General features: G+C 39.3%; 2 protein-coding genes across 3 annotated transcripts in view; both read left to right on the forward strand.

The window, feature by feature from the left end:
* Positions 1–7,460, forward strand: part of gtpbp4 (GTP binding protein 4) — a 23,861-nt gene extending 16,401 nt beyond the window's left edge. The window contains exons 12-17 of the mRNA XM_061797922.1: positions 702–753; positions 834–934; positions 3,339–3,536; positions 5,541–5,606; positions 5,698–5,844; positions 7,006–7,460. Coding sequence (XP_061653906.1) covers positions 702–753; positions 834–934; positions 3,339–3,536; positions 5,541–5,606; positions 5,698–5,844; positions 7,006–7,158 — 717 coding nt within the window. The 3' untranslated portion in view covers positions 7,159–7,460. The remainder of the gene's footprint in view (positions 1–701; positions 754–833; positions 935–3,338; positions 3,537–5,540; positions 5,607–5,697; positions 5,845–7,005) is intronic.
* A 1,189-nt stretch (positions 7,461–8,649) lies between these two features.
* LOC133488864 (WD repeat-containing protein 37-like) overlaps positions 8,650–17,865 on the forward strand; it is a 31,085-nt gene continuing 21,869 nt past the window's right edge. Inside the window, exons 1-2 of one of the 2 annotated variants that reach the window (XM_061797330.1) lie at positions 8,650–8,857; positions 11,987–12,193. In XM_061797330.1, coding sequence (XP_061653314.1) covers positions 12,020–12,193 — 174 coding nt within the window. In that variant the 5' untranslated portion in view covers positions 8,650–8,857; positions 11,987–12,019. The remainder of the gene's footprint in view (positions 8,858–11,986; positions 12,194–17,865) is intronic. The other variant, XM_061797329.1, reaches the window with a different exon arrangement.

Consider the following 17,865-nt stretch of genomic DNA (forward strand, 5'->3'; position numbering starts at 1 on the left):
TCTGATTAGGATGCCCGCGGACCCCTCCCTAGTGAGGTGTTCCTGGCTCGTCCCACCAGGAAATGGTGCCGGGGATAACTTTGGACACGCTGGAGAGACTGCGTCTCCTGGCTGGGCTGGGAGTGCCTCGGGATCACCCCGGTAAAGCTGCATGAAGTGGCTGGGGAGAGGGAAGTTTGAGCTTCCCTGCTTCAGCTGCTGCCCCCGCTCTGCATAAGTGGAAAAAAATGGATGGATGGAAACAAAATGTGCTTTATTTTTAGAGTACTGCCCCAGGTACACCTTTTCTATTTACAAAACCGCCGTAGTATTTTATGTTTGCACAAGGGAATGCTGTGATTGGTGAAACCATCAGGCAGCTCAGATGGTTAGTCCAATCTGAAGAAAATGTTTGTTTATTGGCTAAAAATACAATAATTCACGGGGACTGTTTGAATTTGAGTGAAGGTTAGCCATCGCAAATTTCTGGAGGCACTTATAAATCGCTTTTCTTTGACATGAAAATAAGTGCTCACTCTTGGAATTTTATTTTAAGATCATTCATAAATTAACATTTTCTAAATGAAATTATACAAATAGAATTTGTTTTTCTGCAGAAATTGTCTCTGGTCGCTTTTTTTGGGTAATTATTCGATAAAATAGATTAATTGCCTAAGTCCTACCTGCAGCTGTCTTGTTTGACTGAACAATTTGTCTCCCAGGAGAAAGATCTGGAGATGGAGATGGGAGACGACTATGTGCTGGACCTTCAGAGTGAGCATGTTCATCACGTAGAATCCTCATCATCAGTCACACGGCCATCCTAACAAGCACCATATGGGTCTCTTTGTCAGAATACTGGGACCTGATGAACGAAAACGAGAAGCATGACAAGATCCCCGAGGTGTGGGAAGGCCACAACATCGCCGACTACATTGACCCCGCCATTATGAAGGTCAGTCACAACCATTACGATACAATATAAAGTTCCCAGATGTCTGGATAAAAGCTCACTGTCAAATCCACAAAGTATCAAGAATTACAGCACAATTAAAATCCGCTCTGCTTGAAATCACTTGGTTTCAGGCGGGGTGGATTCTGTCTAATGCAAATGCGCAGAGTATGGTTTTCGTTACTCCGACGACCAGGGACAGAACTTGGAGCTATGTGCAAAAAGTGAGGGTTTTTATGTGTTCACAACTTAGCCACCTTATCGCTCGCTATATATGGAGACTTTTACAACCGTTTTAAGTGATTTATTTTTTATTTATTTATTTATTTATTTATTTTTAATTTCTTTTAATTTTTTTAAAGCAATCAACAAATCAAAAGTTCAGACGCAAAAGCAGAAATCAGTTTTTTTGTAAATCGAGTACAATGTTTTATTTTAATTTCTGACTTATTTTTATTTTGGGTATTCTAAATTCATATAACCAATTAAGAGTGAATTTAAAAACACTTATTGACAAGTTCATTCAAATGTTTTTTGTTTCATCGCAAAACCAAACGACAGCAAAGTAATTTAGTTAAAAAATAGTCCATTCAAACTTTTTAAGATAACTATAAAATTACACTGACATTCTATGTATTATTGTTTGTGATTAAAAATGAGTAACAGGTGAGTGAACTAGAGCCTTATGCACATAAATTGACCTTTAATTCTAACCCTGAGGGAGCGAAAGTCACATCGATGGCACAGTCACTTATCATCTTTGTTGCCGCTATCCTCAAGATCCTGTCGACCCACTCGATTGCGAACAACATTGGCAAAGGCTTCCTCGTAGAGTTTGCAGTCTGCTAGTAGCCGTGGCTCTTTTTTGTCTAAATGGCGGGTAACGTCTTGTGCCTTTGAACTCTTCAAACTGAGCCACTTTTTATGGCTTTACTGGAGACTTGTGGAGACTCCCACGAGTCCCACCAGAGCAGGAGATGTTGATCCGTCCGTGTCCACCACTTGCTAATTTTAACCATATCCCCGCCCATAAAGATTTTATTGCATTTTTCCCTCATGGAGGCAGCATTTAATCACCAAGCCACCAAATTCCAGTTTGTCAGTTAGTGTGCAGATCCGTGCGTGTCGCACACATATGAATGGAAATAGATGCATACTTTTTTAAAGGTTGTACACTTCACTGCCCTTGGTACTTGCATGGTACTCCCAATGTTTGGTGTGTATCTCTAAACTTCCAGGAGACATAAAGTTTGCGTATCCATTGCTAACATGGACCTTAAATGAGCCTTATGACTTTGATTGGGGTGTACTATTCACAAGGGATAGGGATTGATGCCCCCAAAAAATGTTTAGAATTGTTGAAATTAATGGTTTAAACGCATAAATGTGCCACTATGATCCCAGAACAGTTTCATTTCAAATTCATCTTGCATTAGACTTCAAAATAAATGGCTTACTTGAGTTTGAGTTTACTCGAGTTATTTGAGTTTGAAAAAGGCACCTGAAGTGAAGTTAAAAAAAAAAAAAAATAAATAAAAAAAATGCACCTGAAGGTTACATGTATATGCAGCAAAAACACCAAGCTTCCACTAACAGCCCAGGCAAAAATTAGCTCCTCACTGACATAGAAATCTTCTCTAGTTGAGACGCATCTCAATTCAAGCCAACTTTATTTGTAGCACACTTTTACAACAATCACCGCTGTAATAAAGTGCTGTCATAAGATGTAACATAAAGCATAAACAACTAAAAATATAAATTTAATATTTGTATTATAAGAGTAATATTAATAACTGTGGTGTAATGACAGTAAAAGAGAGAGAGGAACATGTTTGAAGTCCCTGCTGACCAGTATGGCAGCACAAGGATGCTGAAATTGTAATCTTGTGATCACATGTCACTCTTGTTGGCTGCAAGTTGAAGTTTGAATGTAAACAAATGAGTGCAGTTTTCTAATAGCCATTAGAATCAGAATCATCTTGATTTGCCAAGTATGTCAAAAAAAAAAAAAAAACAAGGAATTTGTCTCCGGTAGTTGGAGCTGCTCTCGTACGACAATAGACAATCAATTGACAGTGTCTCAATACTTTTGAGACATGAAAACATTAAAACACAGTCACTGAGCAATAAAAGGTTACCAGTAATGCTGATATTTTGTATTATTATTTTTTTTTTTTTGACAATTGTGCAAATGAGCCCGAGTCCTCTAGCAATTTAGAGCAGTTTGAAATGAGCAGTTAGTCCCTTGGAGAGTCACACACACAGAAGTTACGATTCAAATCTGTCCCATTTACCAATTACTGTAACCCTAACTCTTTTGTCAACATGGGCTTTAATGAATTTGTTGGGAAAATTACTTTTTTTGAGTGTGTGCACATTGACATTCTTTGGGTGTGTTGTGCTGCAGAAACTAGAGAACCTGGAGAAGGAGGAGGAGCTGAAGGAGCGTGCCGGCGAATATGATTCTGACGACGAGAGCGAAGATGAGGAGATGCAGGAGATCCGCCTCATGGCCAAGCAGATCCGCGAGAAGAAACACCTCATGATCTTGGAGTCCAAAGAGAAGGATGTGCACGGGCCGCGCATGCCCAGGACCGCCGCCAAGGTACGAGTCCGGAAATTGTCATTGACGCCTTGTACGGCTGGGAAGATTATATGGGTCATTTTCATATCATTTGATCAATAACGGTAAAGACATACCCCACAGGATTTTATTTTTGGAAATCAGTTATTTTTTACTGATATGAGTATTTGAATTATTGGCAGTTTTTTCCTCATTCAAATGGTAATAATTGTTTCGATGAACATTTTTTTTTATAAAATAATATATTTCAAACGTTAATTCCCAAAATGTCTGTACTGTTATGTGTCCCAAATGAAGTTTCATCATGATTTGCAACATGTTTTCTGAAGATGCTCATTAGATTTTTGGATATATAGGATTTTTCTCCTATCTCGTAATATGCCTTTTCCAAGAAAACGAGTAAACTTAGGCCTGGTACACACATTTTTCATATCTTAAACTATATTTTTGATCTGCAACAGACTTTACACATGAAGATAAAAATCAGGCATTTAACAGATTTTGTGTGTGCTCTGATAATCTCAACACACAGCACCACACACAAAGATTCTGTTCCGCCACCAATCTCAATCTCGTGTGATCAGACGTGATTTACATCTTGGTGTTAAACAACTCAGGACAGAGCACCTTTTGTTTGAAGCCACCCACGTCTCAAGTGAGAAAATGTATTGGAACAGACATTATTAAATGAACTTAAAGTGAATAACATTTAATATTTGGTGGCATAACCCTTACTTGCCATAACTGCATCAAGTCTGCGACCCATTGACTTCACCAGACTGTGGCTTTCTTCATTTGAAATGCTTTTCCAGGCCTTTACTGCAGCCTCTTTGAGTTCTTGTTTGTTTCTGGGGGTTTCTTCCTTCAGTCTCCTCTTCAGGGAGTAAAATGCATGCTGTATTGGGTTAAGGTCCGGTGATTGTCTTGGCCAGTCTAAGATCTTTTACTTTTTCCCCCTGACAAAGTCCTTTGTTGTATTGCCAGTATGTTTTAGGTCCTTGTCTTGTTGCATGAAGCTTCTCCCGTTTAGTTTGGATGCATTTTTCTTTAAATTGCCAGACAAAATGGTTTGCCAACCCCCACAAGGCAGGGGTAACGTCATCACAATCTGTTTGAAGAAGACTTAAAATAATATAGAGGCCATACCACAAGATGCAAACCACTCATCAGCAAAAAGGATTTTGCAAAGTGCAGAAATGAGCCACAAACGTTTTGGAACAAAGTTTTCAGGACTGATGAGACCAAGATTAACTTCTACCAAAGTGATGGAAAGGCCAATGTATGGAGAAAGAAATTATCTGCTTATGATCCAAAACACACAAGCTCATCTGTGAAGCATGGTGGAGGTAATGTCATGGCTTGGGCTTGGATGGCTGCTTCTGGAATGGGCTCACTAGTCTTTATTGATGATGTAACTCATGATGGTAGCAGCAGAATGAATTATCAAGTCTACAAAACCATTTTGTCTGGCAATTTACAGAAAAATGCATCCAAACTAATCGGGAAAAGCTTCATCATGCAACAAGACAATGACCCAAAACACACGGCCAACACAACAAAGGACTTCATCAAGGAGAAAAGGTGGAAGGTCTTCGACTGGCGAAGTCAATCACCGGACCTTAACCCAATACAGCATGCATTTTACCTCCTGAAGAGGAGACTGAAGGGAGAAACCCCCAGAAACAAACAAGAACTCAAAGAGGCTGCAGTAAATGCCTGGAAAAGCATTACAAATGAAGAATGCAACAGTTTGGTGAAGTCAGAGTCACAGGCTTGATGCGGCTATTACAAGTAAGGGTTATCCTCCATACATTTCCCTAACCTTTTCCATCACAAACTCTCAGCACAGTGCTATCTGACGTAACAGCGACAAGTCTTGCGTAATTGGGCCATCGACCGATTCATTAGTCTGTCTAACGATGCACCCGCATCTTTTCAATCAAAAATTACTTTCCAATTCAAATCGTTTTTTGTCACACCCCTAACGCAAATACATTGTAATATTATGTCGCCTGTGGTATGCAGGTTGAGAGGAAGACGTTGGAGAAGGAGATGAGCGACCTCGGCCTGGACATGAGCGACAAAAACAACGTGAGTAACAGCATCCTTATACAGGTGACATGTGACTACGAGTGGACAACGTTTTATTGACTTATTGATCTCCGTGTCTGCGTTCTCACAGAGTCATTACGTAGAGCAGGCCCGCCGCTCCCGCAGCGTCACCCGGAAACGAAAGCGTGAGGCTTCTGCGGCGCCACCAGCTTCCAGGACGCGCAGCCAGAGCGCCTCTCGGCCTCCTCGAGATCAGTCGGGATTACGAGATGCAAAGGTATGGTTCATATTATGTTTATCATAACCAAAGTGATCACCATTATCTGTAATAAAGCAGTGTTACGAAAAGAAATGTAAACAAACCAAATTTGCAGATTCACTGAAAACTTTGAAATGTTTTTATTTTGAATACAACAAAGTAAAATCAACAATGGTATGTACATTTTGATAATACACATTGTAAACGGCAACAACCAAGGTCAAGGTCACAAGAAATGTGCTTAAAATAATTATAATGACTAATATAGTCAATACTGTTGGGACTATATTAAAACGGCAATCTACTTTATTGGAGGCTTAAGTAGTCATCGTTCACCTTTTATCAAACAAATGTTTAACACAATAAGCAATTATTTCTATAGAAATAGATTTTAGTCAATAAATAGACACAGTGTATAGTGGTTTTCTTGCGATATGAGTGACCGACATGAGTTTTTTGAGATACGATCTGCCGTTGGGCTGTTTTTATTTTTTTGCCACTCCCAGTAGAAGTTTACAATACAATGTCACAATACTCACAGGCATGTATCCTTCTGTGAAAACGACCAATTTCATAGCATTTTATTCAGTCAGAGTAGTGGTGACTCTTCGTCTGTATGACTGTTATGCTGCCCCCTGGTGGCCGAGACAGGCACTCCAGATGGAGCAGCACAATGAATTGAAGCATTAAATCATGATGCACAAGCTCTAATGTAATTGTTTACATTCTATTTAATTGTTATGATATGTTTTTATAAAGTACAATATACATTGATATTTTCCTTAGTAAAAAAGACACACTACAAAAAAAATTATTGGGTTTTTCCTTGAAGCCGGAACACATTAATGGCATTTCCATTCATCCAAGTGTTTTGAGTTTCGAACCTGTCTCAAGGCACCCCTGTACACGTGAACATAGAGAACAAGATTTTTGAAATAGTTTATTTTCAATCATACGCCAGACAAATCTGACACAGTGCAATTATGGTAGTAAGATTTCAAGCTGTAGTTTGAGCTGACTATACGCAAGGCTCAAATTTAAATTGGCTATACAGTGAACCCCCACATAATGGATCATCATTTGCCAATTCAGCCATTCCCCCCAACAGTGAATAGCAGGACTTCCCCATATTGGCTTTCAATTGACTTTTTGTCAACTGTTTCTTTGTTTGCATGTCAGATGGTAAAGAAGACCAAGAAGATGATGAAGAACTCCCAGAAGGGCATGAACCGTCAGGGCAAGAAGGGTGAGTCGGACCGACACGTGTTCGACCTGAAACCTAAACACCTGCTGGCGGGAAAGAGGAAGTCGGGATCCACTGACCGCAGATGAACAGGAAGAGGAACTCTCTCTGGACTCTCGTGACATCTTCCTCCTTTCTTTTCGGAAGGAGACTTCTGTGTGGATGTCTACACTTTGTACTTTTATTCTACACAATACCCAAATCATCAAATGGTCATTTCCTTTTTTTAAAAAGGAAACTCCAGGGTCCATTATATGAATAACTCATTGATGGTGACTGTTGTGTGATTTTGTTCCTGCACACAATCAAACACTGATTATATGTGGGAATAAATTGTACATGCTTTCTTCATGTTCGATAAAGATGATGACAAATAAATACATCAATCCCACTCGTCTTTTTTTTTTTTTTTTTTTTTTTACATCCGTCACAAAGTAGAGCGAGACATGTTAGCATTTTTCAACCTCTAGCGTTATTCGCAAAAAAATTGCATCACATTTTTAAATACAGTGCAGTATGCCACTATTTTGCTTTCTAATTTGACATTAAAGGCGGGGTTTTAACGCACTGAATTATCAGGAAGACTTAAAAGTGTATTTATAAAACGCAGTGGGGGCCGGTGAGTTTAGGACCTGTGCCTTTAGTGACCTCATCCACCTCTTAATAACACTTTCACGTCGCAAAAAAGACCGACAGGCCTTCCCCATATTTAAGGATGAATGCCATTATTATTAAAGCAAGAAGCAGTAACCTTTTATCTTCCAATCCATCACCTCCAAACCTCTATAGTTATTGTCTAATAACATGACAAAAACTTCAAAATATACCCTACTCATTGGAGATGCAGCAGGAATTATGTATATTAGTGTATATGTTTTGTCATATAATTTCTTTTAAATTGTAGGTCAGTGCTTTTGATGGGGTTTAGGCCAATAGAGAAGCCTCTGCCTTGTTTGTGAAACCTCTCAAGTCAACATTTGGACTGACAAGCACTAAAACAGCGTTGTTTTCTAAGGCAGTTTTTATTTAACATTACATTACTCATCTTCCCTTTGTTTAGACAGGTGAATTATTATTTTACTTGCTCATTCGACGTCAAAGGAAAGTTTTCCATAAACTGAATTTGTGTGATTGTTGGAATAGTGTGTGTCTGCACTGACAAGCACTAAAAGGGCGCTTGATGTCCTGATGAGGTGTGGTTGGTTTAATAACAGTCTCTTTACATTCTTCTGCTGATAATGTATTATGTTACTCATTATTTGAACAGTCAGGAAGACTTCAATGTATCTACGAAATGTCATCGTTCAACTGTTGGAATCGTAAGGGCGTGTCGGTACGCCAACTATGTCCTAAAAGGGCCTTTTGTCATAGGCAGTTTGCTTTAATCACGCCACCTCCTCTTTAAGGTTTTCTGCTGATAAAATATTATTTTCTCACTAATTTGACGTCAAGTGAAGGATTTAAATACGCCGATTTGCCACGAAGACTTCGATGTATCTAAGAAACGGCTTAGATCAACTGTTGAAATGATGAGCGCGTGTCTGTGGGCCGGAAAACGCTAAAATTCCAGTTTTTCGTGATGCGGTACGGTTGAACGTCTCATGTTTTATTCTGAAAAGCCCCTGTACCGGAAGAGGCTCTTTGTCCATCACGTAGAGGTGTCCGTCAAGTGTCAGGACGCCTTTTTTTCCCTCCTGGACAAAACAAACACTCGCCGAACAAAATGTTGGATTGGCCCTCATTCCCCGTGATGGTCCGGAGTACGTCGCCTCATTTGTAGTCTTTGTGGTAAGTCCCCAGCCGCGTTTGGGCGCCTTCACTCTGCCGTTAGCCTGTTAGCATAATCAAAGCTAGCAGTAACGTTCGCGGCGCTAGACTGAGCCGCTTGTCCTCAATTGCTTTTTTCTTTTTTTTTTTGCGTCAGGAGTTTGTCTAATAAACCCCACAATATCCTATTTTAGTGTGTATTATTACATCTTAATTCCATCATCAGCTTTTGAGCGTTTCATTGTCATTGCCTTCACCTGCCGAGTGATTGACAGTGGCAGCTCGTTTGACAGACGTCATATTTTGGAAAACTATAAATATGATAAATGTCTCTTAATTATCAATCTTATTTTTTTATTATTATGAATTTTTCTTTTTTTACCAAACGTATTTTGCACTAGTTGGGTTATTTTTAACTGTGATTGCGGTAGTGTTCCCTGCTGTTTGTTTAAAAAAAAATGCCCACCCCCAAAAGATTTATGTATTAATTAGAATTGCCTATAGTTGCCACGAGATGGTGCCAAATCACTACCTTTCTCCAAATGAAACTTCTCCACTCACTTCAACATTGTTCCTTGGCATTGATGTCACAAGAAGGTGGCAAAGCACTGCTTTCGTCCAAGTAAAGGTCCTGAACTCACCTCAGCATAGTTGCTTTGCACTAAGATGCCACAAGATGGGACCAAAGTAATCATTTTGTTTTGGCCAGAACCACATCAGCATGGATGGAGTTCAGTGCAGAAAATGGATGGGTGGAGGTTAAAAAAAAAAAATCCACAAGTAGGAAAATTTGCGGGGGCCGAATCGCGAATAGGCGGGAGTTCACTGTACAGTGGTGCCTTGAGATTAGAGCGATATGACTTGCGCACATTCGTGAGGTCACGCACTGATGTTGGACGAGAAGGCCTGGCTCATTATCGACTCGAAATCAAACCAAAGGTGTTCTATCGGGTTGAGCGCAGGACTGTGCAGGCCATTCAAGTTCATCCATACCAAATTATCTTATCCGTGTCTTTATCGACCTTGCTTTGTGAATTGAAGTAATTCCCAAACTGGTTGCCTGTCCAAAATCTCTTAAGTATGCTGAAGCATTCTGAGCTCCTTTGACTGGAACTCAGGGGCTAATATTTTGGACATTTCCAACTTTGTGGGAAGTTTGGAGATGGCTCCTTCCTCTTCCAACATGACTGTGCATCAGTGCAGATTTCAAGGTTTAAAAAGGCATGGATGAGATAGTTTGATGTGGATGAACATGACTGGCCTGCACAATCCTGACCTCAACCCTTATAGAACACTTTTGGATGAATTAGAGCGGAGATGGAGAGCCAGGCCTTCTTGTCCAACATCAGTGTGTAACCTCACAAATGCGCTTCCGGACAAATGGTCATAAATAGACTTTACACCAATTTTATCGGCCTTATCGGTATCGGCCGATAATTAGCATTTTATACTGATTGGCTTTAATGTCATAATTCGCCGATTGATCGGCTCCGCAAAAGATATTTACTCCGCGTCGCCATCGTGCACAGTATATTTGTTTAAAAAAAAAAACAAAAAAAAACATGTCGGCGGTGTGGAACAGACAACACGTAATGCCCGGATCAGACTACAGGACAATATACAATATAATTTTTTGAGGTACACTCGCCTGACTTTGGTGCGGGCAGCGTGGATAATTGTTTGAGCAATTAAGTACACATGTATATACAGTAAATGAACAGGTAATTTAAATAGACAGATTCCTCCATCTTGTGATCGGATCGGTGATTGGTTATTGTTTTTTTAAACTCGTTGATCGGTGCTCGGCCCCAAGAATCCTGATCATGTAAAGCCTAGTCATAAATTACCTAAAACTTGTGGAACACCTTACGAGGAGGGTTTAAGCTGTTATTACTGCAGAGGGTAGACCGATGTCATACTAAACCCTATGCATTAAGACTCGGGTGTCACTTAAATTCATATGAGTCAAGGCAGGTGAGCAAATTCTTTTGGCAATATAGTGTAGCTTATTGCAAAATGCTTTAGATGGGCTACCAAAACTAGCATTGATGTAGCAGTAATTATACAATAGTATAATAATATGAATGAATGTTGTTTGCTTCAAGTCGTTTTTTGACACTCCAGTTGAAGGTCACTGTAAAACTAAAATGCTGTTGACAAAGTCTGCTAGTTGGTCGCTGTTGTTTTGTGCCGCTGTGACGCAGTGTAGGCAGAGAATGGGACTGGCGCATCGATGCGGCGGACATGTGTTGATGGTTATATATATTGTCTATTGTACATAGAGCAGAGACAGAGCAGCATGGCTGCGGCTTTAACTCTGAGGAATACAAAACAAGTCTTTGGAATCTGGAACATGCTTTTTTTTTTTGGTACATCCATCCATCCATCCATTTTCTGAGCCGCTTCTCCTCACTAGGGTCGCGGGCGTGCTGGAGCCAGTAAAAGTTTATTTTTGTCAACCTGTTTGCCTTTGGCAACAGATTTGGAACTAGGAAGCACAATAATTCCTAGCGGCTCATGAAACCGACTCGCCTATGAATACTGTACGTCAACAATGTTACCATGACCAAGCACCCCGACATGGTAAGTTTAGATCAAATGTGAAACTTCCAAGCATTTTGCAGCTTTTCTTAATATTTACAATGAATTTGTAGTCTACTGAGCCTTTTAGGCCACAAAAAAACCTGCAAAACAATTTTGTACTCTACAAGTAATACGGGTGCATATGCCCTAAAAAAAAGTGCTTCAGTGTAACAGACAATTGCCTATATTGGATGTGTATATAATTACAGCTCCATGTATATCCGTATGTCTGTATTATACTGGCCCCAGGTGGTCAAGGCATGCACACCAGAAGGAGCAACACAATGTCCATTGAATTGAAGCAAAAAGTGTTACAGAAATGTTGTTCTTTGCATTCTATTTTTTATCTCATTACTGTGGTTTTTTTTTTAAGTACAATTTTACAGAGTGCAAATTTTCCTCGAAGTACACATGACAAGAAATGTTTTAAGGAGGCTGGAAAGAATCAATGACATTTCAATTTCAGTGGGGAAAGATGATCGGCGATACAAGTGTTTTGAGTTACAAGCATGGTCACGGAACAAATTCAACTCGAGTCTCCAGGCACCACTGTTCCTTGTCTCCCAGGTTTCAGACTGAGTTAATCCAGAAGCAGGAGGGATGCCTGTCGAGAGCGGGAGTGGCGGTGTTGGTGGCGGCGGAGGCGGTGGCACCGGTGCGGTCCGGCAGGCCAAGCAGAAAAGGAAGTCTCACAGTCTGTCCATACGCAGGACCAACAGCACGGAACAGGAACGAGCCGGCTTCCTGCAGAGGGACATGCAGCTGGATACGCAGGTCAACACTTTTTTGCATTTCTTTTCCCTTTTTAGGAAACATATAGGTTACAAATAACATTTTTTTGGGGATGTTCCAAATTTCCCAAAATTCAACACATTCCACTGTTAAAATTCCCATATTTTTGCAGTAAAATTTCCAAATTAATGTTTTACATATTTACTGAATAAATAAAATTCCCAAATTTAGACACATTTTACACACAATAAATATTGAATATGCAATTGCTTAGATTCTGTTGAGCAAAAGTAAATCAGGGATTTAACAAAAAAGCCCCCCATTTTTCCCATTCCAACTTCATGTCCAGCTCATTTAGAACATCTTGGAAACTCCCCCCCCCCCCCCCCCCCCCCCCCACATTCCACATACTTTACATGATCAAATTTGCAAATTTTGACTACTAGAATGTTAAAATGAAGTTTTTCTTTGTGAATTTATTTATTTATTTTTTTAAATGAATGTTGTAATGGCACAATCAACCCACAAATAGTTTTAGTCTCTGATTAAGATGATTGTTTTTGTTTTTATTTTCCGATTAACATATCTTTTTTGTACTTTTGTACAAGATTTTGTCTAGCAAAGGTTGAGACATTTTACAAGTTCCTCATTTTACCCATTCCAACTCAGTTTCATTGACTAGAATAAAAAGAATTGTGTATATAAACTTTTTAAATTAATTTTGTAATCAGCAATCACCTCGCAAATTGTTTTATTTACCGATTAACATATCTTTTTGTTTAATAGAGTACAATAAAACAATTTAATATCCAATTACTGAGAATTTGTTTCACAAAAATTTATATTTGTAAATTTTTTTTGAATATTGCGTTTACTGAAGATTTTTTTTCTAACGAGCTATAATTTTTGTTAACTGTTTTAAAAAAAAATGGCGCCATGATTTTTTAAAAATGTTAAAATCCATCATCATTGTTACTTTTTAATTTCATGATAACTATGTTTGCTTTTTTATAAGAATCAGTGATTTTTGCGCCGTTTTTTTCACAACCCTAAACCCATGATTTTAACTTAAAATAAATCTAACTGAACGATTACTAAGATTTAAAAAATAATTTATTACATTTTTACTTTTTTTTTTTTTTTTTACTGCATTACTTATAATTCCAAAAATCTGATTAGTGTTACAAATAAATTAATACAAATACATTTTGGAGGTCATCATTAGTGTCATGGTTCACGTCGTTGTCTTTCACACAGCTGTGTGGCCCGTTCAATAAAAATGGTGATTAAAAAAAAAAAAGGTTCAAGGTGACTTTTTGTACACAAAGGTCATGGCTTCAGCCATCGTCTCCTCTTTACTTTTATTTATTGTTATTTTTGTCAACATCAGCCATCGTGTCTTGACTTTTATTTGTCATTTTGTCAACCTCCTCAATCATATCTTGACTTTTTACTTTGTGGTTCCAGTCGTGTGATAATCTGGAATGTTTGGCCAGGACAGAGGTGAGTTTGAGGACGTAGTTTAAACTCCCAATGTAGTTGAATTGTTGTTAATTATTATTAATATCATGACTATTTTGAGTACTGTATATTATGTTAGGCATACCATAGCTATGGTGGTATCCTGTACAATTAGTTTCTTGTGAAAAAAATTATTTGTATTCTTCTTCTTCTTCTTATCATTATTATTATTATTTTCATGACTATTTTGAGTAATTTATAGTATGTTAGGCATACCATAGCTGTGGTGGTGTCCTGTACATTTAGTTTCTTGTTTCTTCACCCTCTGAAACTTTTTAACTCATTCACTGCCGTGCACATTAAAATTTGTCAACTGGAGTCCAACCATTTACTGCCACCAACAAATATATTTGTCAAGTACGTTTTTCAATGGGTAAATGTGTGAGAAGGTCTCACCAGCTTCAAGCTTCTACATTAGTATAATGATGAACAGAGTTTAGTAGAAGGCAGCGTTGCATCACTGAGGATTTGAGATCAGGACAGGTTTTGAGTAGAAGATAAAGATTAGGCGAAATCTTGGCTTGTCACGTCATTTATGACGGAGAAAAATGTCAACACGAAAGTCGAGTTTAGGCACCTCACACTTGAATTGTGTATCTACAGTTTATGTATTGTATAGAGAGAGTGTTGCGTTAAGTAGTAGAAAGTGTGTCACGATGGCGAAAAAGATGAGTGAGTGGCAAACACCAACAGCAGACGCGCAACTTGAGCCAGTTGGTGAGTCAGCATCACTCACAATGCGTTTCTTAGCCCTTTCTCAATTTTGTTTTTGTTTTTTTCTAAAACCCGCCTCAAAACCCATTTATATTCCTTAAATTTTAACACAACCTGAGATTCGTCACTTGTTGGTCTTATTTGTGTTTGTTTTATTGACTTGTATTTATTTAACTATATTTATTTATTTATTTTCCCTAAATTATGTGTTACATTTTCTTATGTTCGATTTGTAGTTTTGGATTTATGTATAGCACTTTGTTTCAGTTGCCTTTGTTTTTAAAATGCTATATAAATAGAATTAAGTTGAGTCGAGTTGAGTTTTATAGTTTTATGTATCACAAAAGCAAAAAATATTAGCATCAAAGTCACTGTTTTGCTTGACAAGTTTCTTTGCACAAAACGCTTGTTTTCTCTGCTTTTTGGTCTGAAACCGGTGTTTTGGGTGAAACCAACACATGTTATCCTGCTGATTATTAGAAAAAGCTAGAAACAAACTTTTTTTCTGGCAAAAGAAGAGAGTCTACTCTTTCTTTTGGTAGGTTTGGTTGTCATGAATGGCGGCACGGTGGCCGACTGGTTAGAGCGTCAGCCTCACAGTTCTGAGGACCTGGGTTCAATCCCCGGCCCCGCCTGTGTGGAGTTTGCATGTTTCTCCGGGCACTCCGGTTTCCTCCCACGTCCCAAAAACATGCATTAATTGGAGACTCTAAATTGCCCGTAGGTGTGACTGTGAGTGCGAATGGTTGTTTGTATGTGCCCTGCGATTGGCTGGCAACCAGTTCAGGGTGTACCCCGCCTCCTGCCCGATGACAGCTGGGATAGGCTCCAGCACGCCCGCGACCCTAGTGAGGAGAAGCGGCTCAGAAAATGGATGAATGGATGGTTGTCATGGAGCATAATATTCTGTGGGTATCGAAACATTAGTCAAAATGATCGAAAATGGCTGGCATTATGGGGAACTCTGCTTTGAAAACGGCTGGCAGTGAATGAGTTTAGTGCACTCTGGACACATCAATGTTTAGGTATTCGGTCAAACCTCCTTCCTTTATTTGTCTTCACCGCCACTTTTGCACATGTGGCAGCCATCCAGATGATGTGACGCTCGCAGGCCAAAAAGCTTTCATCCACTGAAAGCTAACAACTCACTCCGACGATCTCATACAGAGCATGTAAAAAGCTGTAGTGACTCATAAAGGACATGTTTTCAGACATTTCTTTTTGTGTGCATACAAATCCAGTCGGACGGCACTCAGTGGAGTGCATAAAGTGGGCCAAAGAAGTATTTCGTCAGCCAACAATTGTGCAAGTTCTCCCACTTAAAAAGATGAGAGAGGCCTTTAATTTTCATCATAGGTATACCTCACCTATGAGAGACAAAATTAGGGAAAAAAAATCCAGAAAATCACATTATCTGATTTTTAAAGACCTTATTAGCAAATTATGGTGGAAAATAAGTATTTGGTCACCTACAAGCAAGCAAGATTTCTCTCTCACAGACCTGTAACTTCTTTAAGAGGCTCCTCTGTCCTCCACTCGTTACCTGTATTACTGGAACCTGTTTGAACTCATCAGTATAAAAAAAAGACACCTGTCCACAACCTCAAACAGTCCCACTCCAAACTCCACTACGGCCAAGAACAAAGAGCTGTCAAAGGACACCAGAAACAAAATTGAGACCTGCAATAGGTAAGCAGGTTGGTGTGAAGAAATCAACTGTGGGAGCAATTATTAGAAAACGGAAGACATACAAGACCACTGATAACCTAGTGAATAACCTGCAGAGAGCTGGGACCAAAGTAACAAAGGCTACCATCAGTAACACAGTACGCCGCCAGGGACTCAAATCCTGCAGTGCCATACGTGTCCCGCTACTTAAGCCAGTACATGTCCAGGCCCGTCTGAAGTTTGCTAGAGAGCATTTGGATGATCCAGAAGGCGACTGGGATAATGTCATATGGTCAGATGAAACCAAAATTGAACCTTTTGGTAAAAACTCAACTTGTCGTGTTTGGAGGAGAAAGAATGCTAAGTTGCATCCAAAGAACAACATACCTACTGTGAAGCATGGGGGTAGAAACATGCTTTCGGGCTGTTTTTCTGCAAAGGGACCAGGGGCCTCATGTACAAAAGATGCGTACGCACAAAAACGTGGCGTCCGTTCTTTTTCAGTGTTGCCCAGCGACAGCCCTGAAACATCACTGCTCTAGAGGAGATCTGCATGGAAGAATGGGCCAAAATACCAGCAACAGTGTGTGAAAACCCTGGGAAGAATTCCAGAAAATGTTTGACCTCTGTTATTGCCAACAAATGGTATATAAAAAGTATTGAGATGAACTTTGTTATTGAACAAATAATTACTTTCCACTACAATTTGCTAATAAATTCTTTAAAAATCAGACAGTGATGTTCTGGAATTTTTTTTTCTCATTTTGTCTATTATAGGTGAGGTATACCTATGATGAAAATTACAGGCCTCTCTCATCTTTTTAAGTGGGAGAACGTGCACAATTACGGGATGAAATTGAAAACTTTTTTGCCCCCCTGTACCTCCGCCTTCTTCCAATCTTTATTTGGATCCTACATCTTAAAATGTTCTCCTTTGTAGATGTTTTTTAATAAAAATATAATAGGGTTAGAAAATTCTGCTTTATTTGACTATTTTCACTCATTGTTGTGTAATGCCTGGATCAGACTACAAGACAAATTTGGTCTTTCACGATTGCACTATGTCAGACTACTGCCATAAAATCTTGCCGTATCTCGGTAAGAAAGTGGTAACACTAAATGACGTGTAATCCGATAGCACCATATCCCGTCTTTTATGATTACTCAAATCAAACACTGTCGGGGAGGCATGATCAGCAAAGATGCCACCTTTCACTACAACTTAACATAAATTGTTGTCAAACAATGGATCGCTGCGGTAATGTTGGGGAAAAAAGAACAAAAAGAGGGGAAAAAACATGCGGTGTCACCGGGTGCTCGGGAGATGACGTTTTGGGTTATCCATTCAAGGATTGGGGTGTGTTCACGTACTTTTAATCTGATACGGCTTGCAAGTAGGTGACAAAACGTTATAAAGCCTAGCAAGCTAGTGCTAGCACTAACGCTTGCACGTAAACATGCTGGCATTCTGTTGAAAAAAGCTTCGGTAAACATTGGTTTGTTCACGTGAATAAATGTTGACAACAGCGACCAAGTATGTTGACAACGGTAAGTACGGGAGGCGATGATCGGGCCAGACATATTTTGTCGGAAACGGCAAAACCAACCACCGATTTGGGACAACCGTTAGTGCTAGCACTAGCTTGCTAGGCTACATAATGTTTTGTTGCCTGCTTGTGAGCCATATCGTATTAAAAGTACGTGAACATACCACGAGCAGTCCTTGAATGAACGTCCTCTCCCGAGCACCAGTAATGACCACCACATGTTTTTCCTCATTTTTTTCCTTTTTTCCCCCCAACATAATACAT

This window comes from Phyllopteryx taeniolatus, chromosome 14 (assembly GCF_024500385.1).
Source record: "Phyllopteryx taeniolatus isolate TA_2022b chromosome 14, UOR_Ptae_1.2, whole genome shotgun sequence".
Taxonomy (NCBI): domain Eukaryota; kingdom Metazoa; phylum Chordata; class Actinopteri; order Syngnathiformes; family Syngnathidae; genus Phyllopteryx; species Phyllopteryx taeniolatus.